Raw genomic sequence first — 27,958 nt, 5'->3', positions numbered from 1 at the left:
AGATATCGATAAATAAGATAAATATTTCACGATATTTTGACACTTTATTGATATGTAATAAATGTACAAGACATTTTAAATTGATAATTCAATTTGTAAAACCGACGATGATGGAAAAATTATAATTCTGTACACTGGAGGTAAACAATTATAAATCATAATAAGCTAATTATAAGTTGTTTTAACTTCAATTTGAACTTTATTCCCGTTTGTCTCTTGACTACACTTATGTGTGAAAATTTAAGTAAAATTTTATTTATTGTTTAACAATGGGTTATAATTCGTTTTTTATTAAATAGAGATATTAATAAAATATATCTTAGGATAATATACCTCCGGTACACAAATTTATAAATGTCAAAATAAATTGCTTGCTTTGAAAACGATATAAATCTTGATAGTGGATGAGTTCGGGCAGAAAGCTCAAAATGTAGACATCTGATTACATTTCATCGTGTAATGAGTATGTTAGATAGGCGTAATATATTTTAAAATTTATATTATAACTTATATTTAATTACCAAATACAAAATTGCACAAAGAACTCAACGTTTATTTTAAGTTAAGTATAGTTATTTAATTTTATTTTACACAGAATTACAATTGATATTCTTTATAGAATAAGATTTTAATATTACAAATAATTTATTACCTTTATATTAACATATTTTATCTGCATTTTCACCTTCATTGTTACTAGGGTTTAAGATTACTTTTACAATGTAAACTAATTATTATTTGAACTAAATCTGAAGCAAATGCGTCCTCTTGCTTCACATTTAGTTATATTACTTACTTTATTTAATAGGAAATATATTATTATGTATTAAATATTTAATAGATTCTAATTAAAATTTAATGATTAAATATTTTTATATTAATGTTCTTTTAAATAATATATTTATTATTTTTCTTACAATTATTATAATAATAAAACAATATCTATTTGTAAGTTTTGTAAATGTACATGTGCACATTACATTATAAGAATAAATAAGAAATGAAAAGACTTTTATTTACAAATAATTTGTCCACAATTCGCGTTTAAAAAGATTTAACCATTTAAATTAAATGAACAGATGTTACCAGATAAAATAATCTAAATAAATACGACTAGAATTAATATTTATGAAAATTACGTCAAATTAGATGAAAATAATTACGTAATGACAGTGACCTCGCTATTATAAGCGGGGTGCTTTGGAAAATTTAATCTTAATCAAACAACGATAAAGATTTCAGTGCTGAACAGAACTAAAGTTAACTATGAATTAATGATCTTTATTCATATACAGAGAGATTCAATAGAGAATAGTCGGATTTTGCTGATGGTAGAATATGCTTTATATCCGTCCCGATAGCGACCGCCGTACACAAGGTGTTAAAACCCGCCATAGTGGCCCACGTAAGTGTGTCGCTTTCTAGGATCAGCCTGTGTATGTCTAGTTCCAACAGGCCGGCATAATTATGTCGACTGTCGGTGGGTAATCATCTCTCGTCAGTCGAATATTGAACCTCACTCCACTTACCATCAGGTGCAATGGGTTCACTCTGCCGTGCATATAAAAAAATAGATTAAACCATTTGAACAAATTACATCAGTGTCAAAAAGAATCTTCACTTCCAATTAGCCTCAGTCTTATTAAATATAACTTCCTTTACACTCAAAACATTTCGTAGATTATAAAGCGTTTCATCTATATAATAAGTAATAGGTATTTATCTTAGAAAGGTAAGCAGAAGCGATAGTAATACGAGAAGGAGTGATGCTGTGTGTGCGACAGAATTGTCGGGTATCGACATTTTCTCCGTTACTGGGGGCTGTGTTGATGGCTGGAAAAAAAAGAATTTAAAATGTAATTATAATACTAAATAATAATAATTTCAAGTCTGTATACTGCTTCCTCTACTACTGAGAGGGATTAGGCCTTAGCGTGGCCTTCCACCACGCGGGACTAGGTGCGGATTGGCAGCCTTCACATACCCTCAGAATTCTTAAAGAAAATATCTCAGGTATGCAGGTTTCCTCGTGATTCTTGCCTTTACGGTTTAAATAACTCTAGAAAAGTCACGAATGACCCCTTCGATTGAGAACCTGTGGACTTTCGTCTCGGGAATTCGTTCCACTCCCACCTAGGTTATCGCTGCTGTCTAAAATGTAATTTGTGAAACACAATTTAAATAAAAAAAATCTCATTGTAAATAATATAAAAACCAGTGGCTTAAAAAGGGAATCTTTGTTAGTAAGGATATATTTTAATTGTTATGGATGAACTGACCACATATCATCAGGCAATCAATTAGCTTGTTATCTGCACTTTCCAGCTTAAATATCCATAAGACTAAGGTGACTAGGATTATCTTTTTGTTATTGCTTTGAATGACGAGACGAACTTGCCGTTCGCCTTATGGTAAATGATACGACCGCCCATAAACAGTAGAAACACCATCCAACAACTTGAATTATTTTTTGTTATTCCACTTCGCACGCCATCCGTAACAGTGACTACACATTGCTGCTTGGCGGACTCTCGCATATGAGAAATCCACTACCCTAAAAGTATTATCACATTTCTATAAAATATTTCAATACTCACAGTCTCAGTAGAAATTAGAGGCATAGGTCTTGGGACGCCGTACGGGATCTTTATCAGGAATCTATATCTTTCTCGTCTGAAAAATATAATTAGGTGCAATTATACCAATAATAATCAAAAATACTATTGCTAATAGTATAATAGCTGGTTTGAGAGGGTCCAAGTACTCTTTTAATCTTGTTTCTTGTTTTCAGTAGATAATATAGATAAAATTAAACAAGCTAAATTTATTATAAATAATATGCAAAAATTTGTAAATGGTAATTAGACAACTATAATATAACTGTATGATTATTTATAAGATACTATTGGCTTCCAAAATATTTTAGAGGTATCTAATTTAAGGAACTATAAAAAAAATATGTAAGCTACACTGTCCCTGGCTAAATTTATTTAATTTTCATAAGAAAAACATCTTCTTGTATACTCACATTTTATGATCAGCGATCATTCGGTCTTCTTCTTCAATCGGATTTAACTTTCGGAAGACGAAATGGTTGTTAGTGTCGTTTGAAAGCATGTAGTAGCAAGCTTCTCGGGTATCAGGATCGAGACTGGAAACAATATTTAATTAACGCACTTTAAAACTAAAGATAATCACATAGTTCAACCTTTAGTTTGAAATCTAAAACAATGAAATTCAAACACAATTTGAAATCAAACTAAATATCTACAGCATAAGTTTTAAAATTGAAATACTAAAAGAGATCAATTTAGATTTCGATCTTATAGCTAGACCTCAGTCTAGAGCTAGATCTCAATCTAGCTTCTACTCTACTCTTCTACTCTATACTCCATCTACTAAGGTAGATCTAAGTAACAATGTGCTATAACTGTTTTGTTTTGATTTCACAATATCATTATAAAGTCTTAAATATATACTTTAATAATTTCTACTAATAACTTATCATTATACATTTTAAAATATAATGTTTCAAGGTAGCCCGCACTACTCAACTGTACAGCATTTGGAATAACTCGAAGTATCCAGTGATTCCAAATACTAATATAGCTACTATCAGGCGAAATACTTCTCATATCACCATTTCAATCAAACAAACTAATTAACAATCCGAACATTATTCTTACTAACATTTGCTTTCCTCTCCTACTATCTTCAAACATATAGCGTAGGTACTTAAGACAGGGTTCATGATTGACCACAGCAGCAAACGTTACAATGTTACTTCTGAACAGCCTCGCGTTCGGCTGCTGGTCCACATCGTCCCACGCCACCAATTTCTTGTAGATCTTCGATACCTTCTTGCTCATGAAGTCCTGCAAAAATTCAGTGGGTGGTAAAAATTTCGTCCAAAAATCGTATAAGTATTACACCGGGATCTCTTATCCCAATCGATTCTGGTATCATATCCAGCACCCTTTTCGAGTTGCAGAAGGGATTTGGTCAGTTGTTACGACCAGCTGGCTACTTAAAATTAACAGGCTCTAAGAAATTTGGTTCTGGTCAAACAGTTTCAAAATCTATATAACGTGTTGCCCGACCTACGATATGAACCTCGGACCTCTCAGTTCAAAGCCCATATATACTATCCCTAATATTAAGAAAGGTGATTACCTAAACTCAATTATATACGCCAAAAACTGGTCGGTTGAAAATTAGTATTATTGCAACATAAGGCGTAAGGTAAAGTATACATACCTCCCACTCCCAGAACATGTGCTTGTCCATATGACACGCGGCTCCTTCTATCTTCATCAGCTCAAAGCCTGATATCACACTGTTCCACACTACAGCGCTGGTTTCCTTGTCTAGATAGTCTAGAACTTCGGTCGCTACCGCAAGATCTAGATCACCAGCTACGTACAGAGCCAGGACATCGTTCACTATCTGAAAATATGTTAAAGTTAATTTTGATAGTAATAAACATCACATTAAACTGCGAAATATAAACAGAATGGGTACTTTGTGTTTATAAGTACATCGGAAAAATTTATACTTAGTCCGAGAAATTAGATAATATGATCGCATAATAAAGGACACCAATAGCACAGAGTAAATAATTGAAATAAAATTGCACAAAGCCGTGGACCTTGTATATTCCTACAATATTAGGTTTTATATCTTGTTCTCTTGTCTACTTTGTTATTTTGAATTACAAATGAACATAAGCAATGCATTCTCAAACATTATTTACCAAAAACGACTCGTTATTATTTTAGCATTTAATCTTAAATAATATAAATAATCTTACTTCAGCTCTATTCATCTCATCAATAGAGTGCATATCCTCTCTCAATGTCTTTCCAATAAGCCGCCACGTCGCAGAATCATAGTTGACACGGTAGTATCCTAAAAATAAGGTAAATAATACGTATTAAAAACAACATGGACGAACGTCGAATAAATTAATCATAGATTGAAGTTATATATATATATTTTTTTTTTGCTTTAAATGACGAGACAAGCTTGCCGTTCGCCTGATGGTAAGCGTTACGACCGCCCATAAACAGTAGTAATACCATCCAATCCAAAAAAAACCTTGAATTACAAAGTATTGTTTGGTATTCTACTGCGCTCGCCATCCTAAGACATGAGATGGTAAGTTTCACTATGTCCTGTAGTTACACTGCCTACAATGTCCTTCAAACCGGAACACAACAGTGACTACACACTGCTGCTTGGCGGCAAAAATAAACTTTTGGATGGAACCCACCCAGACGGACTCCTACATAAGAGAGACCTACCACCAGTCAAAAGATATCAAAACATTGGTCTAAATAAAAAGACATTGGTATTAAATCTCTCATAAGCTTACAATAATTGACGAAACCATATAACTTCAGACATATATTAACATGATTTTTATATTACAAAACAATAAAACAAAAAACGATGTGTGAAGTGACGTAGTCATAGAAACAGATATAGCTATACACTCAGCGTGGGCTAAACAGAAATAGACTGTGCGTCCAACGCTAACTGCGGCCAAGGACTTTGACAGTCGCTGTAATGGCGTTCGCGGAATTATTTCAAGTTCATTACGATATGAATCACCTGCTTTTATTCTTGAATGTGGGTTAAGATTACGACCTTGGTGTGTGCGAATCTCGATTCGCGTTCAGGAAATAATTAGGCCAGATAAATTACCTATAAACTTTAAAGACAGGCAGTATTGAGGAATACACTTTGATGTCACTTTTCTGTGAAACGAAAGATTGTTGCGAATATGTAAACTTTCTTTAGATCAGCTAGATTTTAATGGTGTAGTGATCACTTGCAAATATTGGTTGTATATTTTTTATTATGGCCTCGTTTTGCTTCGCGTTAGTAACACTACTCCAAATTTGCAATAAATTGTGTCTAAGTATAAGTAAATGTCAGTTATATTTTTTTATCATCTATTTTATCTATTAATTTGACAAGGTAAAGTTTTAATGATTCGATACCTGATGCATTTCTATTGAGTATGATCCATCCACCGTCCAAATTTTCACTGAAAGTGTAAGTTTGTTTCCCAATAGTGAACCTTGGTCGGTAGCAATTAAAGCAGTTCTCTCTGTTCTGCACCAAATACGATATTGGAATGAGATATTCTGTCTCACCACGATTTTCTTGTGTGAAGCTAAATTGCCTCTGAAAGAAGTAAGAAAATAACTTTTTTACACCTTTTGGTTTTAACTCATACACTTTGGCGGTAAATGGTTAATATTATCAAATATTCATAGGTGCACATAATTTAGAAACAAAAAAACTAGACTTATTATTCTTTCGTAGCAAGAATCTAAGTCAATCATTGTGTTAGGTGGCGGTAACGCACCAGTAGCTAGCACCCTTGGTGCTACAAGAGATTATAAATAGATTATCCGAATACTAAACTACAAAATATGCTTATCTAATACTTTAACTGGTTTAAAGGACAGCGTTCCCAAATGAGCTATTAAGCTTGAGCTCAGCTTCAATACCAAATAAGTCTTTTTAACATCATCACCAACCTGTTTCAATTGAACAGCATTAGGAGTCCGATCTCTTAACACCTGAACATTGATGACAGGGTATCCTGGTTGATGGAACCATGACTTTAATATCCTGGATGCGGTTGAACCGTTGAAGAACTGATGTGAACATTCCACGGTATCGTAGTCGAGAGCAGACACGAAGTCTTGCAACGATATGTATTTGCCTCTTCTGCGGGAAGAATACATGACATATTGACGATAAGTAAAAAGTTAAAAAGGAACAAGTTTTATAAAGTGTAAACAGTAGTTTCTATATAATTATTTTTTTCGATTGAGGCTTGGTAAAATTTTCTAAATATCAAACTTTTCTACTGAACAATTATCAAATATAATCAAGGAAACGGTACATTTAAATTCCAACAATTTTATTTGCTCGATTTAGAATTCGTACCAACTCCCTTCGCCAACTATTTTGATTAGCAGATCATGTATGCTGATAAAGTAAACATTTCTCACCTTGAATTGATGTACTTCACTAAAGCCTGATGAAACTTCTCCGACTGCAGCCAGTTCTCCAACATCCAAAGTATCGCTCCAGTCTTCATCGTCACCAGGTCTTTGTACCTCGACGGTATTTCGATTGCTAAAGAATTATTGAAGGCTTCCAAGGCTGGGGTACTTCTGTGCCAGTCCACTGCCATGGCTGTGTGTTTCATGTGCAACCCATATGCATCTAGTGGTTGACGATAACGTTCGTTTAATGGTCCATAATAGTACTAAAAGCGAAATGTTATTCCATTAGTCAGTTTAAGATTATGTATGTCAATTAGGTGCTTTCAGTTTTTCATATATATCATAATTTTATTTTAGGAACAATGGAAATATTAGTAAGGTATATTGCATGGAATAAAGTTGCAAAGGAATAGTAGAACGATAAATCAACATAACATAACTGTTTTTATCGTCGTTTATGTCTTGCAGAACTGGAAGATGCTATTTCCTCCAAACTTGTATACAGCAAAGCAAACAATAAGGTATACCTGGGCCAGAAAATAATACGCGAAGTAAGTAGCCATGCCTTCTTTGAACCATTCTTCCTTCCACCTGGTCCTCTCCAGTTCACCCGGATTGCCGAGCCATATTCTACACAACTGCTGAGCTAGTTCGAAGGTCATTCGATCTATCTGCTTGATGCTTGTGAGTTGTTCCACATTTGCCATTCTGTTTGCTCTAAAATAGTTCATATTTTGATGATATCATGGTACATAATACTAAATTCATTTTTTAATTTATTCAAGAACATAATATTATGCAGTCAGAAAAATTTTGATGATAAACTGATGAACTAATTGGTAAACTACAAAGTGCTAAATAATAATAATAGGTGGAGAAATTATATTAATTATACGTGGTAAAACAAAATAAGGTCGATATTAGTACGATAGTATTTAATAATAGAAATACTACAAATTCTAAAATGAAATAAAACTATGTTTCTTATAACTACATAACAAGTGCAATGCATTCCGTATTGCTATAAATAATAGCAGACAGTAACCAGTTGCAAGACTGTTTTCGCTGGATAATCCATACATACATGCGCTGACACACAATCATAACAAGCATTGAAAATTAGACCGGCCTTGCGCTAAGGAGGAAATAATAAAATTCAGGAACAGGGGCTAGGCCACAGTATTTTAGATCTTATTATATATTCGACATGTACGTAAATATAATACCAAGGTTTTTGTTAAATTATTTAATTATCTGTTGCCCATACTGTAAATTAAAAAAGCGCCATCTGTGTTTCCAATAGGAAAATACGAAGCAAGTTTGCTTAGAACCTAGCTTTTAACCCTGTGACTTGGCGCAAACTCTGGAAATATAGAGTAATTCTTTTCCGGAAAGGTTTGTTAAAACGAGACAATTCGACATAAAAAATAGGCATCTAGGGCTCTATAAATGCACTTATAACTTTCTCCTAAATAGCTAAATTATTTAATAATAGGTTTGTTTGGAAGTTGCTTCAAGTAAAGTATTAAATTAGATTCCCAATTTAGCTAATTATACGCCTAGTGTAGTGGACAGCGTCTTCAACGCTCCTCGTTATCTCAGGGTGCTATATCTCTAAATATTTTAAATAGATATAACTGATAATTGGCCTACGTATACTAGTACAAGTGCAAAAACACAATTTTGAAAGACAGAGGTAGAATATTTCATAGTTTTAAAAAATTCTGTTGAAGTCTGACAAATTTAAAAAGTATTGAATTATTCTCCTGTAAAGTTGTGTTATTGCACTTGTATTATACGTAGGACCTGTCGAAGTACCCATTGATACACAGACCCTTTTTTTTTTTTTTTGGTTTCGCGGAGAAAGTCCCTTATTACTACCGCCCAGCCTTCGTTGATAAACAAACCTTACCAGGTTTGTTTGAACTTACCAGTTCGAGTATTTATATGTATTGTTTATAAATTAAACTAACAACATAATTTTTGCGTAGGTATAGTATTATTTATTATAAATAATACAGTTCATTATGTTTATATAGAATGAGCTCATAACTGAATATAGATTTTAAAAGAATTATGTTAATTCATGTGTAGGCGACACATACATTTATTAAAACTTATCTTTTTGTTAACAAATAACATTGATAAAATTGTTTTAATAACAGTTCTTTGGTATAAACTATAAAAATACTGAAAAATAAAACGCACATGGTATATTATCTAAACAAAAATAAAGTTAAAAATTCCTTTCCAAACCTAAACGCAATAATTCAAGATAAAACAACAACAGAATGTAATTAATGAGCCTAAACCAACCGACAATCACCCCCAAATGTCCACATTTAGATAACTATCAGAGAAGAATTCGAAATGGGTATATTGAATAGCTTTGTTAACCGCAGAAAATTTATCTAAAACCATTTCGGACAAAAATATAAATATTTAAAAACAACGGTTTATTAAAGAATTTCGTATTTTTAGTTCATTAATATTTTATTAGAAACTAGCTTCCGCCCGCAGCTTCGCCCGCGTGGATTTCGGGTTTCAAAAATGGAGAAGGTGCTCAATTTGTCGGGATGTTTTTTTAATTTATGGTGGTATGCAGGTGGTCCGATTGTCCGGTCAGGGTCTGATGATGGGATCCTGGTGAAATCGAAGGAACTTTATTTACCATTAAGGTTGCACACGAAATGACGGAAGCTTAAAAAATGGAGTAACTTCTCCCGTTTTCCCAACATTTTCCATCACTGATATGCTCCCTATTAATTGTAGCGTGATGAAAAGTATACTATAACCAGCTCAGGAGTATGAAAAATAATTGTACCAAGTTAAGTTAAAATCCGTCGAGTAGTTTTTGTTTCTATAACGGTTATACAGACAGACAGACAAAAATTTTACTAATTGCATTTTTGGCATCAGTATCGATCCCTAATCACCCCCAGTTATTTTGGAAATATATTTCATGTACAGAATTGACCTCTCTACAGATTTATTATAAGTATAGATATGCAAAAGTAGCTCAAAAATTGTCCATAACGAAAACATGCATTTTAAAGTAAAACAAAAGAAATAATATCGTGAAGCCAACCAAATAACTAATGATATATTAAATTTTGTGACTGTTCAATTTAGTCGGGTCCGCGATATCACTTTTGTTGAGTTTCAGAACGCGACATTACATTATTATATTCTGTGCTCCAACGCACACTGCTTTGATGTTAGGAGCACACCTACATTGCTTAGACAACAGTGAACTTTATACAATAGCAATAAAGCTCAAATTGACTCTACGTATTAGTTAGAAAACATTTGTATGGGAAATAGAAAAATGCTGTTTTGAGGATTTTCCCGGCAATTATTCGAATTTTTCTCACCTTTTAAACGTTCCCTAGACCTCCACGAATAATTCAAGACCAAGATAAGATAAATCCGTTCAGCCGTTCTCGAGTTTTAGCGAGACTAACGAACAGCAATTCATTTTTATATATATAGATTACGATTTCGTTTAATTAATACTACAGATCTAGAGAACATTAACTCGAACGTACTTTCCAAAATAGCAAATGATTAAAATCACAACACAATCTGCATTACGAATGGCACGGAAGAAAACACAACATAAATATATTGGGATACGCAAAATAAATATTTTCAAAACATATAAAAAACTAATACAAATTGCAAGTGAACTCATTGGTATTATGAAAGTAGGATATAACTAAACTTACCCATTAGTGAGAAGATACCAGCTACCAATTTCATAACCATTGAGATTAGTCGGAACGGCCACTATATTTATAGGACCATATAACAGTGGCCTGTTGATTGTTGAGTAAGAATGTATCAGATTTATTATACTCTCTCCGAATTTTAGTATGAAATCGTAGTATTTTAATTTGTCTTCTGGAGCCCATATTATTAAAGTATCGTTAGTTGACTTTGCTATAGCTTGCTTGTTTGTAAATTGGGAGTAGTGGAATCCAACTTGGTGTAATGCCACTTGGGGGGAAGGCATGTATTCGATGATTGTATAGTTGTCTCTTGAGCTGCAAATATTATATAGATTTTGTAAAAAACAATCCTCGCATCCTCGATGTAAGTAAATGTGGATAAACGCAATAAGTCGACCAGAATTTTTAAAATGTTTTTTCTATGGACGTAATTAATTTGTCAATTGCAGATTATACACCGAAAAGTCCGAGGTTCAGTTTTCTGGTCAGGAAACACTTTGTGTACAATTTTCTAACACCATTTGACTAGAGCTATTTCCCCAAAATAACCCGAATCTTATCTAAATATTATGACAGTATGTCACAGGCTCATTATAGATAAAAAAAAAATACGATTACAATAACATAACTCAAAACCTATACTTATCTAATGTAATGTTTATATTTTTAATTTTTCAATTTTTTTATGTCAACAATTAATAGAGTTACGTATATTATTATATTTATATGCCGTAAACAACACTTCCGCTAAACCATATTTGTCGAACCTTAGGTCATCTATAAGATATCTAAAGCGATAGGATCCATTATTGTATACCTGATCTGCATTACAAATAATAAGGCATAATTGTATTATGTTGTTACCATTTGAATGGGCCTAATATTTATACTGCTTGTATATCTTTCCAGATCATCGTTTTACTATCTACTTCTTTTTTAGTTATATTATATGTTTCGTAAGATTATTTCTTATTAATAGGGTATTCGATTGTGTATGATTTTGTTCGTTTTTTAATATGTAACAGCATTTAGTACAAAAAAGAAATCCTGTAAAAACAGCATAAGAAATGAGCTTGTAATTAAAATTTCAAATATTGGTACGTGCAGGAGTGGGCGTCGAGTAAGGATATCACTCCATCTCTTTCTTTCGCACGCATAGTAATGCAATCTAACGTCACACGCAAGTATTTTGTCCCTTTTATTTTTTTTGACATTCATACAAGCCTACGTCACACGCAAATATTTCGTCGCTTTTCTATTCTTTGACACTCAGCCCTACTACTCGATTTCAATGGCTTATTGTAGTAAAAATAATGAAATACTATACGTGAAATGAAAAATACGGATAAATTCAGAGAATGTTTTTTTATCATTGAGCACTTGTTTTACACGAGTTGACATAAGACATTTATGTTTTTAATTTTTAAATTATATTCGAACAAGAGGTTCTACAACATATCCTCCCTTAATAAATTAAAAACATAAAATAACAACATAGTAAAATACAGTTTCTTATAAAACTAATATATAACTATATATTAACTCATACCCATGCCTTTCATGCATTTGATATGCTTTATTGGACCCAATGGCTTTGTCAGCAAATCTGCAGGTAGCTCATCTGTAGGCATATACATTAATTCTACAACCTTGTCATTAACTTTTTCCCTAACAAAATGAAACTTTACATCAATGTGCTTAGTCCTATTGTGATGGACTGGATTCAATGCAAGTTTTTGCGCACTTTGACTATCAGAGAAAATAACAACATTTGGTGATCTACCAGTTACTTCAGTGACAAAACGTTTTATAAAACAAGCTTCTTTAGTGGCTGAACTTAAAGCCATGTATTCGGCTTCTGCCGAATATAAAGCAATCGTAGGCTGCTTCCGTGATTCCCAAGATATTGGACCACATGCGAACTCAAAATAAAATCCAGTGTATGAACGTCGATCAACTGGACAATTTGCCCAATCTGCATCTGCATAAGCTTGTAGTTTAAAAATCTTCCACTTTCCTATAAGTTATACCAACATTTTTAGTGGCACTCAAATAGCGAAGACACCGCTTAGCAGCACGCCAGTGACTCTGATCGTTGTTTGTATTAAATTGGCTCAAATAGCTTACTGTATAAGCTATATCTGGTCTCGTGTTAACAGCCAAAAACATGAGAGATCCAATTAGAGCTTGATATGAATCATTAGACTCACCTGTACCAGGTTCTAATTTCTTTAATGCAAGTGGTGTTGAAATACCTTTGCAATCTTGCATATCATATTTCTTCAACAACTTTTCTATATATGTTCTTTGATATAATTTTATAGAATTTTCTTGCGAACATATATTTATTCCCGTAAAGAAATTAATTATACCTAAATCTTTTGTTGTAAAATATTTTCCAAAATCACATTTAAACTTCTCAAACGTCACATTGTCTTTATAAATAACAACAATGTCATCTACATAAACTGCCAGTATTAAAAAGTTTTTATCCGAAATCGTTTTGGTAAAAACACAAGGTTCAGAAGGAGTTTGAATAAATCCTATAGCCAACAAAGTTTGTTTTAACTTTGTATTCCAGGCTCTTGGTGCCTGTTTCAGACCATACAAAGATTTTCTTAATAAACAGACTTTATTCTCATCACCTCTACGAACAAAACCTTCAGGTTGTGTCATATATACTTCCTCTTCCAAGTCACCATTTAAGAAAGCTGTGTCGACATCCATATGCCGAACTTTGTACCCTTCCTGCACTGCTAAAGCTAGTAGGGTTCGCAGTGATGAGTTGCGTATAACCGGTGAAAAGGTTTCATGGTAATCTACACCTTCTATTTGTGTGAATCCCTTGGCAACTAATCTAGCCTTGTACTTCACTACGTTACCATCAGCATCTCGTTTTAGCTTATAAACCCATTTACATGGAATGCAGGATTTATGACTTGGTTTATTTACCAAAATCCAAGTTTCCTTTTTTAATAAGGAATTATATTCTTCCTTCATTGAAGAGATCCAATTGTCTTTGTCATCTCTAGATATTGCATCATGAAACGTTTTTGGATCATCATTCAGAATATCATCGACAAGAGCACTATATGAAAAATAATCTGGAGGCTTACGTTCTCGTTGAGGATATCTTGACTCAGACCCACCATAAGGTTCATCATTAGTACCACTTGATGGCAATGAAGATGAATGATCTAAATCACCTGAGTTGTCATCAATATCATCAACAGCATCCACAAAGTCATTTTGCTCTTCCGGCAACAAAGATGGATTTGCATCAGATGATGAAATCTGCGATAACAAATTAATAACATTGGGATTAAAACTAAGGTTTAAATTATTTTCAGGCATCTCTTTCAGTCCTGTAAAATTATTTTCGAAAAAGTAACATCCCTTGACTTAATTAAACTTCGTGGCGTTTCCACGTTACGGAAATAATAACTTCTTGGATCATCTGAATATCCAACAAAGATGTGTTCCGTTGCTTTCATATCTAACTTAGTTCTATGACATGACGGTACATGAACATAACATCTACATCCAAAAACCTTTAAATGAGACAGGTCAGGTTTGCTCCCATACCACATTTCGAATGGTGTTTTACCTTCAATTGCGCGATGAGGAGACCGGTTTTTTAAATAAACACTAGTTTCTACTGCATCCTGCCAATATGCCTTAGAAAGCGAATCATGTGACAGCAAAGCGCGAGCCTTTTCTATAATACTGCGATTACAACGTTCACTAACACCATTTTGTTGAGGGCTATATGGAACCGTTGTTTGGTGTTGGATTCCTTGAGAATCTAAGTAGGCCGCCATCTCTTTATTGACATACTCAGTACCATTATCCGATCTCAGTATTTTAATTTTCGCACCAGTCTGTCTCTCAACAAGTGATTGAAATGTAAGAAACTTTGACATGACTTCTGTCTTAGAATTCATACAATAAATAAATATAAAACGCGTATAATCGTCTACAAAAATAATAAAATATTTATTGCCTTTGAATGAAGTAGTTGACATCGGTCCACAAACATCTGTGTGAACTAATTCCAGTGCTGATGTAGCTCTCTTATACTTCAGCCTCTTGAAGGGGCTTTCCCTAGCTTGCTTACCTTCAATACAAGGTATACATGGTTCTTTGTCAACTTCTACATACTTCATACCGACAGCAAGACCCTTTCTGAGTAGGTCCATACCAATACGGCAGAGATGTCCAAGACGCTTATGCCAAAGCTGAAACTTTGAAAGCTCTGAATTAACAATGTACGCTATATTTTGTGGTAAACGAACAGAACAATCTAAATGAACCAGTCCACCACTATAAGAACCATGAAAAACAGCATTATTTAAATAAGATACATCATCAGTTTTATAAAAATTACAACCATTTTTATCAAAAATTACTAAAAAACCTTTTTCAACAACCTGCTTTACCGATAGCAAATTGCAATTTAGGCGTGGAACATGTACGACGTCAGCTATTCTGCAGACTCCATTATTTGTATCAATAGATACATCACCAACGCCTATAGCTGCCAATTTCTCTCCATTTGCCACAGTAATTGTACCTCCATCTATAGGACGATAGTTGATAAACCAATCTGCACGGGGAGTCATATGAACTGTTGCACCTGAATCCACAATCCATCTGTTAAAGTCTTTACTTTCTAGTGCAGATAAAGACATTTCAGTGATAACTTGCTTCGAATTCGTTACCCGTTCTTCCTCATTATTCACAACAAGACCCGTTTCACGTTTTGCTTCCTTTTGATTATAAACAAAACTTGGTTTATCCTTTTTAAGAGGACAGTTGGGAGACTTATGCCCTGGTTTTCTGCATTTATAGCATATTATACCCTTCTTATGCAAAGAGCGCAGTGCTGGTACATCACGTTCAGTCTCTCTACTCATTTCGCTCAATAGTTTAGTTTTCACCATTTTGCTAGTGACTTCTATATTACTGTGCTCTAGAGCCATTATCAGGGGCTCATATCGTGATGTAAGACCACCTAGAATGATTGCAGCAAGTGAACTATCTTCAATTTTCTTACCAATATCGGCTAGGTCCTGCGCGGTCGTAGTTATAGCTATTATATAGGATTCTAAATCTGTAAAATCTGATAAAGTATACCTATATAACTTCCGCTCTAGTGCTAACTTTCGGCCTAAGCTTTTATCTTCAAATGCTGTTTGCAAAGCATCCCACGCCATTTTCGCCGTTGTAGCTGTTCTGACATGCGTGATAGCACCACCGTCAACCGTTAGGCATATTTTTGAAAGAGCCTTTTGGTCATTACGGAAACGTACCTCAGGAGGCGTTTTATCATCGTCAGCATAGCCACTTACAGTACTCCACAACTCTTCATGCATCAACAACATTCTCATTTTAAATTTCCAAATTGCATATCCTTCACGATTTCTTAACATAGTAATTCCATTCAATATTCCTACAGGTCCTGCCATTATTATCTTCTTCTAAATAAGATAACTTCGTGCTGATAACGATTTGTAGTAAAAATAATGAAATACTATACGTGAAATGAAAAATACGGATAAATTCAGAGAATGTTTTTTTATCATTGAGCACTTGTTTTACACGAGTTGACATAAGACATTTATGTTTTTAATTTTTAAATTATATTCGAACAAGAGGTTCTACAACACTTATAACTTGTAAAATTTTCACCAGATTTCAATGATTTCTTCTGTTTTAGAATTAATACGACGTACCTATTTTATAAAAGTTATAAATAAAGATAAGTCAAATACCTTATTACGTTAACATTATTTATTCTTGCCAACATCCCACCCCTTGCTTCATCAACTTCATAAATTTCTCAATTCTCATCATTAAGCCTTTAACTGCAATTTTCATTAGCTAGAAACTGGTACGTAAATGGTCATGTCAAAGTTTCTACTGAACACGACAGCTTGAGCACACGTCGAATCACAATAATTGACACAGTTCTCAGTGACATATATGGACTCGACATACACGGCACACGTTTGGAACAACTTATAAAACTTTTATTACACATATGCTAAGATGTTTTAGAAACGTATTTTGAATTTCAAAATTCTAAATAATTTTCAATTTTTGCATTTAGAAGTTAACGCTGCTAGTTGCAATATTTGAGCCACCAATTCCTCCAATTAGCTTCCTTTACCGCGTCCACATTTACTTTGAACAGTCTAGTCACAATTGTACATACTCAGCATTTATTAATTATCTTTATTTAACCATCTCTGTCAATATCACATTAACATTAGACAACTAACATATTGCAAAAAACTCTAGTTTAAAGAATTCATACGTAATTTTCATCAAACAGAATACACAAATTGTTTTATATTTTAAATGAAACACGGACGCGATCCAATAGCTTGCAATAACACCATACTCTTGCAAAAACAACTACGAAGTAAACCGTGGAAAGTAGATAATACTTTATTTTCTAGTTCTATTAGTAGTTACCAATCATGGTCATATCAAAAGAAAGTATGCGACTCTTTGAGATTAGAAAAACTGGACTCGCGCATATGGTGTTGAAAGTAATCGATTTTGTTTAATCATTCTAATTGGATGTGATGCTTGTTTAATTCTTTTTTACCACTGTTAGATCAACGCTATTTCTTTAACGTATTTTGAATTTAGGCTTAGTTTTTCCGATATCCTATTAGACATCAAATCTCATTGGAAAATGTAGTTACGGGTAAATGGTATCAGAAAAACTTAAACAATAAATTGCCTGACCTGGATATTGGACGAGGGATCGCCGAATACAGTTGCTGACACCAGATAGCTTATTTAATTAAACGACAAAAAATATATAAATATCTGTTCTGTCATGACTAGTTTCGAGTTATGATGCAAATACATCTAGATCTCCTTGACGATATTTAATTATAACACATCAGTGCTCATAACACCGACGCAACTCATAATTTTTTTGTCAATTATCTGTGCTAGTACAAGTGATTGCGCCAGCAGTCTAAATGGAATTTAATTTGTATTATTTCCTTCCTACCACATTTCTTCAATTTGTATTCTCATTGTTCATTGGAATTTCTATTAGCATTATGGTGAAATTTACATCGAAACCCGTTCAATCGGGTTTACGTGATGAGCTCGGGAATTATTTGCATTGACCGGGATTTAAAATACCTTATCAATGGATTAGCCTTCCATCACGTGATAGAACGGGAATCAGCTCGAAGGCGAGTTCACAATACATATGCAAAGATTCTACTACTGAGATCCTTAGTACTTTTTCTTCGGAGAAATGGCTTGTCTACACAGCTATAGTTTCATAATTGAACTTCGTAAAAATTGCGTATAAAATCGCCCTTAGTGACGTAAATACTAAAAGAAATGATGATGCTCCAGTACTTTTGTGTACACCTTTGACAAATGTGTGAGTGTCTTCGACATCTATGTCGGATTTTTCTTACCTTTCTCTTTTCAATTCTTTGGCTATGACCAAGCTGGTGTTAGCATACTGCATGTCAGGACGCGGTGGTGGTACATACACTCGGAACTTGAATACCGCTTCGAACCGAGGGTTGTCGAAGCACGGAAACGAGAACTTGGCTTTGCTTGGTGACAGTCGAGTTGTGTACATATATCTGTAAAAAAAATTTACATTATAATAAACAGTCACACGAAGCTTACTACTGAAGATGGTCTTCTCCTAAAGATTTCCAGACCATATTGTTAGAAGCGGCCTGCATTCAGTGAGTTTCTGCAATCTTTATCAGACCGCTATATACTTTTTTATAGAAGAAGGTAGAGAGAGCCACGCTATATATATATCTACACCAATAAGTCCGTATACAAAGTCCGGTCGGCGGGGTTTATTCGACTATCTCATAGAAAATCAATGCGAACTGACGGTTTCCTTTTGCATTTCGGCCGTCCCCTCGGCTAATCCCCACGCGACCTATTTACACGTTTGCTAGTCCGCTATAAAAAGGTAGCGAGAAGGTAGTTATAATCCTTTGGTAAGTGTCAAAACCGCTATACTCCTTCATATCCAGATAATTTGTGGTCGATGTGTAATTGAGAAAGGATGTTAGTAATGGAGAATAAATTGAATAGACCTCTGGCCATGTAGCTGAACATTTTTTTTTTGTATGCCTCGATAGCGTAATTGTACACGGTACAAATACGACTACCGCCTGAGGTCCTGGGTTCGAATCCCGGGTCAGGCCAAAATAAATGTCACTACGTTTTTCCATACTAAAAAAATACTCAGTCGCAGCTCGGAATCAGGAAGTTGGCGGTGTGATAACCCTGTGCCTCGGGAAGCACGTAAATCCGTTGGTCTTGCGCCTGATCTCTCTCTGATGTCAGATTGCCGTCTGACCGGACTATGAGAATGAAGGAACAGAGAGTGCACCCGTATATTGTGTACAAACTTGGGTACTATAATATCTCCTGCGTACATGGGTGATCTGTGTTGAGGTTGGCTGCCGTGGCTAAAATTCAGTTAGGATAAAATCAATCATGACCTATTTTTGCTGTAGACAATATTATACCTCTGCCATAGATCTTTGTAATAGTGGTACCATCGGTGGCGCCGGATTCAATTGTCAAAGAAATCTTACTGATATTAATAATAATAAATCTCCGCGCAGACGTTGTCAGCTTGTTGCATCGGACATGCGCCAAAGGTGTTTTTAGTTACTCGATTTAGTTAAATCAACTGTCATTGTGATAGTGAATACATTAGAAAGTAATATTGACAACTGTTGTCATTTTAGTTTTTATAGGAGGCAATAAGTGTGCGTCTGCGCGGCGACTATGTATGAAACATTACAAAATAAAGCACATATGTTACATTTCGCATTCGTGTTTCTAATCATCTAGCTAACTGGTTGCTCACGGTGGAACGAGCCAAGGTCGTCTGATGTGTGCTGTAGTGCATTAAAAACTATAGTTTCATTTGAAAAAAGTATGAAGCTATTTTTATTTATTTGCATTATACAGCGCAGCTCTTATTTATTTATTGATGGACTGCTAATGAAGTTAACAACAATTCATTTACAATCTACATAGTACCAGTCTCATATGAAAGTGTAACTTTGGTTACAGTCAATGACAATATTTACGACAACAGAAAAAACTTAGGTAATCCATAAAAGAATATATAATACAACAGATAATATAATTATGTTTAGTACACCAGAAATAAAATGATCTTAAACCTTACGTTCGTTCAACATTACACAATAATTTACACTTCACTTCATATACAGAAAAGTATACAGGCGTCCGGACTATAATATACTAATTTACTTCTTACACTACTGCTACGTGGCACAAAAACTGAAGCATCTGTAGCGGCGTAAAGGTTAACGCCACTGTAGAGGAACAGATAGTTGCGTTCTTCTATGGAAGGGGAAGATTTCCAGTCAGGCAGATGTTGCGCCTGACCGGCCGCGGCCCCTCCCACAGTTCCTATTCGGAGGTGGTATATATGCTCCACGTCGGGCAAAATTGTGCAAGCGTGATTCAGGATCGATGTCGCCATCTATCGTGATTGCTGTGTGATTATCACTCCAGTTGTGTCACTGCATCGATCCTCTTGCAGTTCCGGCGATGTTGACAAGATGGCGGTATATGCACTAACTGTACCGCCACACATCCAATTGTAGGTGGTCCAGTAAGAAATCAACTAGTTAAGCCATTGCTGGTGGTAGGATATATTTTATATCCACCCGGATAGCGACTGCCACACACAAGGTGTAAAAACCCACCATAGTGGCCCACGCAAGTGTTACGGGATCAGCTTGTTTATATCCGGTTCCAACAGGCCGGCATAATTGTGTCGACTGCCGAAGGGTAATCATCTCTTGTCAGTCGAAAGTCTATTGGACCCCACTCCATCAGAGGGGCCGTGAATATACAAAAAAAAAAACAAGAAGTGGGAAGGAACATAAGCGCTCGCCGAAGCAAAAATGATCATTAAAGTTAAGCCGCGTTCCATAAACACTAACAAAAACTATAGACATTTCGAATTACACCAAATTTTCCATATGACTACGACCGCACCACGGATGTCCCATTTGCAGTGGTTAACGACCCGCGACGATGACAAGACGATTTATTTGGCTAATTAACTGCGTTCTTTTGTTCTATGTCGGTCGAAAGATTCACGTGAACTTTAGTACGTTTTTAAAGGATTCTCATTGACATAACATTTACATTATCGTGTCATAAGTTCGGCACAGACGCTGTGAAATTTTGTTTGAATGTTTCGGTTTAATACGATTGTTATAAATTCACGATTAATTTAAATAACAGATTCTTCAACTTATTAATTAGTTGAGTCTTGTTTGTGTATAATTTCATAAACTCGCTTCCTGTTAGTTTATTGTTAATACTTTCATAACTAGGAAATAAACTAATAATATTTGTATTACCAGCTGTACTCGTTATTACAATATAAGTTTCCGCCCACGTAGAGTTTGAAAACGTGTCACAAACAATAACAGACTATATTATAATTTTATAGCTCTTGCCCGCGGTTCCACCCACATGCAAAAGTTTTTCCGGGATAAAAAAAACAGCGTATAATACTCAGGAGTAATTAGCCTCTAATAATAATAAAATCACATATTTCTAATATTGTTGACAGAGCAATGTGCATCCAAGTTGGCACGTGGCGACATGTGAATACTTAATGTACAATGCAGAGACAAAACTGCAAATCACACAGTTATTTCGACGTGCAATATTACTCTTTATTTATAACTGAATTGTTTAGGTACTGCTGGATTAATTGGAGTCGAGGAGCCATTTTTTTAATGGCTCCAAATAACTGACTGCCTCGGTGGCGTAGTTGTATTGCATGTCCGGTACAATAGCGCTCTGAGGTCCTGGGTTCGAATCCCGGGTCGGGCAAAGTGATATTTGGGTTTTTCTGCTCAGTATCAGCCCGGAGTCTGGAATTTGTGCCCGATATGGCGATAGGCTCGCCCCCTATCACATCATGGGACGGAACATACTTGGCGAAAAGTGGGTGCCCTAGTTGCGCCTCTGCATACCCCTTCGGGGATAAATGCGTGATGTTATGTATGTATGTATGTAATAATAAAATAATATCAGCCCTGTATTATATACTGTCCCACTGTTGGGCACGGGCCTCCTCTACTACTGAGAGGGAATAGGCTTTAGTCCACCACGCAGGCCTAGTGCGGATTGGTAGACTTCACACACCCTTGAAATTCTTATACAGAACTTTTCAAGGTATGCAGGTTTCCTCACGATGTTTTCCTTCACCGTTAAAGCAAGCGATAATTCACAAAGAATACACACATAATTTCCCTTCCTGTTTAAATATTACTATACATTATCAGTCTTACTTATAAACTTGTTTTAGCGTTAAGAGGTGGTTAAGAATTGCGTAAATAGCTGTCAAAAACATCACCGGTTCCTAGTTTAAACTTTATTAAGATGCAAGATGGCGGGTTTTACAGCTGATCGAGTAAATTTGTGTTTTAACTAAGCATAGCTTTACGAAATTTTTATAAGTAAGACTGTATAGCTTACCCACAATAATTTATAGACATGTTGCAATATTTCAAAAATGTACAATTTCAAAACCTATACAATACTTTTATACTCAATTTTATGACACAATAAAGTTATAAATCAAGTTACTAACAGTAAATCCTATATAATGTCCGCGTCTAATTAGTACAATCGTTTGCATAGCAGTTTATGGTTTTTATCCGTATAGATACCAGACACAACGTGGGTATTAAGGTCAACTACTTAACATATGGCCAAGATATTCGCTGCAATTAGTGATTATAATAAAATGGCGTAAAATGTCTGTGTTTTTATAAAGCTTTTTTTCCTACTTCCTTTATAAGGGGCGTGGGCTGTTCGTGGCATGTTGTATTAGAAGTGAGGCTTATTGACTAAAATCACTTCTACGTTTAGATTTCCAGTTCTCCATAATTATAATAATAGATTACATTACTGGAATAACCCTCTGTGTATTAGCGAGATATACCAGTGCTAACACATTTTCATCTTCGTGTTATCGTGTCAAAATCGGACAGCTGAAAACCGTCATCTCTCGCGGCGCCCAGCGTCATATCTGTGACTCGTCATTTCTATATGTTTTAAAAAATTACGACGACGCCCCGTCCGTGCCATGTCTGCGCCCCATGTCTTTTTTGTATGGCCCGCGCCTAAGAGTTTTAAGAACTCGTTTTTACGTAGGTATAGTCAGAGTAATATCGTCCTTTGGGTCTGTCAGAACTGGACTTGGCCGTCTCCATGATAGCTTTGTGCGTAAATGAACGAGTAAATAGTTAATACGCATCTAAAGTGACCCTCGCCGTATTATATAAAAACATAAACTGTGCCAGACAAAAAAGGAATAACAAACACATTCGTCTGAAGTGGTTAATAGCGGTGAGTCATACTCTAAAGGTGGCCGGTGATATAACGACTAAATTGATTGCGTTTCAATGGAATAATGACTGCATCTGCACCGCAATGCTGGATCACGGGAACAAATACCACAATTTGCAGTTCAGTTATGGATTATGACAAAGAATTAAGTCATAGTCTTACTTCATAATTGCATTCGGACATTAGATTTCGGAAGTGTTTTATTTCGAAAATTTGCCAAATTTATTTATTTTATTTTAATTATAAGGTACTGACATAGAATATGGATTGAATTTTGTACAGATATGCGTTCGTAAGTGATATCTTTTAAATCTAGCGTCTATTTACAACTGTGCTGCTTCGTAGTAAATATTAAATGTAATAAACTAAAATATATAGTAGGTAAATATTAGAAATATTAAACTAGCGACTTATTATAGTGTCATTGTTAAAAAATAACAAATCGCATGATTTATGTCTCGTCTTTCTACAAAGAAAAAAATAAACGGCATTTTTTTCTAGTGTTTCAACTGAACGAATGACAACTTGCTATAATTGGAGAAAACAAGTTTTTTTCTCTCTAGTATAGTTGGATATATTGATATACAAAAAATATCGCTTTCTATGTAGATATATATCACGTCTCTATCTTAAGGTCTATACCTTAGGTATAAGTACTTAAGGTATAGGATACGGTTCTGAGAAGTGCTTTTATTTTTTTTAATCTCCTCATTACTATCTTCTTATGCTGCTATATTATTGCCTATGCAACCGAAATCGCGCTTTTTAGTCTTTGAATATCTTCGCAGTTACATGTCGAAGTACACAGCTCCCAAATGCGTCGTAAATTTTAATGTGCGTTTCAATTGTGTTGTTAGCTGTTTAAAATACGTCACAGCATAAGATATTTTTTCTACTTTTATGTTTACAAGCGGTATCAATAGCATATTTTAATAATACAATTTGTTTTTTCCCTAACAGAGAGGATATTAGTAATTTAAACAGTGTATGAATAATTCGTCCAGGAAGGTCGAATATTGCTATTTCCGATAAACATTATTCATGTCACTTTTTTATTATTCCTTTGAATGACGATGTGATTGCTGTGTACCTGATGGTAAACTATACGACCGCCCATAAACAGTAGGAACACCATCCGACATATTGAATTACAAAGTATTGTTTGGAATTCCACTGCGCTCGTCATCCTGAGACATGAGATTTTAAGTCTTATTATGTCCCAGTAGTTACACTGGCTACAATTGTAATTTGTGTCACTTCCTTTAACTGTAGTTTACTCACAATATAAATAAAAAAATAACATTATAGTTCAGTTACATATGTTTGGCGGATGATGTTATCTTCTTGAATAATATAAAGCTTTAATAACGGATGCATAAATGTAATATCAAGAAACCTGAGAGGTGTGCCCTGGAGTTGAACCCAACTCTCCAGTTCGGCAATCCGTTCTACTTCAAAAATTTGGTCAAGGTCGAACTATTTCGATTCACAAGTACACCAAAATTGACATAGCATGTAGATAGGCATGATAATATGATATTCTTATAGGAGTCTATAATATTATGAAAAACAAAATAATCTCTAAATGTTCGCCATTACAAATCGGTTTAACAGACTCAAAGTATAAAAAAGAGAGATTTCTGTTCAGCGTTAAGCAAAACTCCTGCAAAATATAAGTTACAAAAGGTCTTTAATATAATAGACAAATAGCCAATTGTATATTAAAATTATATAAATAAAATGCTGCGCCGGAGTCGCTAGGACATGTAGTACAAGGTCATGGCTATACTAAATAGGTTTATTAGTCAGTACTTATTCCAAGATAGTATATTGACCTACGCGACCTCGAAATTCACTACAAGATCGACTATTAATACTGAAATTGCTCATTCGTTTATCTCTACCAGTATTCATTAACAATATTAATGTATGACTAGTAGATATTGTCCTTGCTCCAGTGGCGGCGTGGTTCTTGAGCCCGATATGGCTCGGTCCCTGTTACATCATGGGACGGAACATACATGGCGACATGTGGATTCACTGGTTGCGCCTCTGCTTATCCCTTCAGAAAATAAATTGTGAAATGTTTGTTTTGCTTTGTATTCTACGACAATCCCATATAATAAAGTAATAGGAGAAGGACATAGGGGTTTTGTAAATATTGTGGTAGAACTTGGGCTTACGTTACGGCTATAAGTTATAATATTTTAATTATTTTAACCATAGTGTTAAGTCTGCTAGAAAACCTAATAAATAAATAAGCTAAGTTCTAATAGTGCTCTGTTAGGTCGTATGCGAGCTTCCAAATGGTAACTATTATTCCGTTTATTTATATCAGTAAGCGATGGAGCAGAGCTGTTCTCGTTTCAAGGATATTGTGCCAATATAACAGCTAGACGTAATGTGAATGTCAAGATAATGAAAAAAAAACTCAAAACCATACATACATACATATAATAATATCCGTCATGTACCTATTATATACCGTCGCACTGGGCACGGACCTTCACTACTACTGAGAGGGATTAGGCCTTAGTCCACGCTGGCCCAGTGCGGATTGGTAGGCTTCACACATACATAATATTTATTTTAGTATTAGGTAACTCATAACTGTAATTAAAATATTTTAGTAGATCGAATATAAATGAAAACAAATTTTTGATTATTGCTTAAAACAGTTTTATAGAATAAAACATATTACAATTGATTCAGTTATTTATAAAAACCATAGCAACAAACTTTACCATATTGTCGATTGGCAACAATGTGCTAACCGATTAGCGAAAAACAATGAATCATGGTGCGATGTGCGAATTTTAATTAGCTTGTTCATTGATATGCGATTCCTAATTACTTAATTACAGCTCGATATAGGCGTGTAAATCATAATATTAATAGAATAAATAATCTTACGGGGGGTAGGTCTCTCATATGTGAGAGTCTGCCTGGGCACCACCGCAATGTCTATTTCTGCCGCCAAGCAACAGTGTGTAGTCACTGTTGTGTTCCGGTTTGACATTGTAGCCAGTGTAACTACTGGACATAATAAGATTTCACACCTTATGTCTCAGGATGGCGAGAGCAGTGGAATACCAAACAATACTTTGTGATTCAAGCTGTTGGATGATGTTTCTACTGTTTATGGGCGGTTCTAGCGCTTCAGGCGAACGGCAAGCTCGTCTCGTCATTCAAAGCAATAAAAAAAATGTCCGATATGGTTGTAATACTCATTCAACATGAATACATAATTGAGTTCATTCATTGTTGATTACTAGTCATATAAATCTAAAAACTCATACATTTTAATTGCCCCATCTGAATTTTTCCTGTTAAAATAGCATAATAAATTGTTTTTTTTTTATTGCATGGCTCGGTTGCATAGTCGTATTGAAAACGCGGTGCGATTACCATAAGTACGATTTCTGAGCCGGGTAATGTGATATTGGCACTTTTGGCCAATATAAGCCCCGAGTCTAGAATAGTACTAAATTCTAAACTTCAGGACTTCGGAGTACCATTGATTATGATAAATGAAACAGGAATGCTATTATATGTGACTATAGCTAGCAAAATGAAAACATGTTATACCTCTGATTAGTCCTGAAAACTGTTATAGGCAGTTGGGAACATTGAAAACATTAAATAACCTAAAAGAAACTTAAGACATTGACAAAGTACTTACTTCATATTACGTTCATCGTCCTCGTAATATTTCACTAGAAACACTCCAGTGCTGTCCTTCTTCACGCGTTTAGTAAATACAATTTTTATATAATAGAATTGCGCGTTTGTTGGTGTGTATATTTTCAACGGTTCCCTCAAATATATGTAGAGTTTTCCGTTAATTTCATCGTATTCATTAGGTCGAGCATCACTAACTATATCGATATCGCCATCTAGAACTTTTATCGAACCAGGTTGGATCTCCAATTCTTTCGCATCTAGTTCTATTACTCTCACGTTAGCGTTTGCTATAACCGTTATCGTCTGTTCACAGTGGTAGTAAGAATTTTCCTTGTAAAGAAACGGTATGATTGTTAACTCGTATTGCACTGGATATACTGTGTAATTAAGGCATTCTTCCTCGACCAAAAAGTTTCCAGTCACTGAAGCGAATAAGAAGAAAAAAATCGCTTCAAACATTTTGACACTGTTCTTAATTTGAAATTTGAAAAATCAGAACACTCACGGTTAAACAAATTTAGTTTTACATATTTTTTTAAATATCAGCCAGTTCACATTTATAAAAAAAGAACGTTATTTTTTTTTAATATGAGGCAATTTTAAAAACGGGTCACGAATTTCCTCAACATGAGAGCACGTCCGCGCTCTACGCGCGCGTGTTTTGTTTTCATTTCGCTCGCGCCAAAACTTGGCGCCAGACTGCACCGACAAAATACGTTGATCCGCGGCCCCTCCTTCCTACCCAACGTTTATCGAACAAAGAGAGGTATCTTAATATAATGTCATAGGCCAAGGTTAATTGGACGTTATTCCTGGATTGTTTATATCGCTAATGTTCGACCTATGTGCACTTTTGCGATATGAATGACATAATACGCTAACTGAGCCAGAGTTTTGGCGATGCATGCGTTTATAAAATTTATTTTTGGAAATAATCATTGTTGTATAATGGTGGAATGTTCAATGTTTCTTAACATTATCAAATAGATACTTAACATAAATCTAAGTAGATATTGCTTTAAAATACCTCGTTAATCATAATCTAAAATAAATGTTGGGTTTCCTATATTTCATATAACA

At 34.7% G+C, this 27,958-nt stretch overlaps 1 protein-coding gene across 1 annotated transcript; it reads right to left on the bottom strand.

Moving 5' to 3' along the window:
* Positions 1 to 24: 24 nt before the first annotated feature.
* Positions 25 to 27,616, bottom strand: LOC115449147 (aminopeptidase N). Its single transcript, XM_030176874.2, has 13 exons — positions 26,877 to 27,616; positions 18,217 to 18,390; positions 10,757 to 11,074; positions 7,556 to 7,745; positions 7,032 to 7,291; positions 6,552 to 6,744; positions 6,006 to 6,192; positions 4,811 to 4,908; positions 4,258 to 4,446; positions 3,691 to 3,875; positions 3,029 to 3,151; positions 2,598 to 2,673; positions 25 to 1,833 (listed from the first exon to the last, which is right to left on the bottom strand). The coding sequence occupies exons 1-13, from the start codon at positions 27,335 to 27,337 to the stop codon at positions 1,720 to 1,722; spliced, it is 2,568 nt and encodes an 855-aa protein (XP_030032734.1). The 5' UTR covers positions 27,338 to 27,616; the 3' UTR covers positions 25 to 1,719.
* Between the last annotated feature and the right edge of the window lie 342 nt (positions 27,617 to 27,958).

Source organism: Manduca sexta, chromosome 20 (genome assembly GCF_014839805.1).
Source record: "Manduca sexta isolate Smith_Timp_Sample1 chromosome 20, JHU_Msex_v1.0, whole genome shotgun sequence".
NCBI lineage: Eukaryota > Metazoa > Arthropoda > Insecta > Lepidoptera > Sphingidae > Manduca > Manduca sexta.
This window is presented reverse-complemented; position numbering and strand designations above follow the sequence as displayed.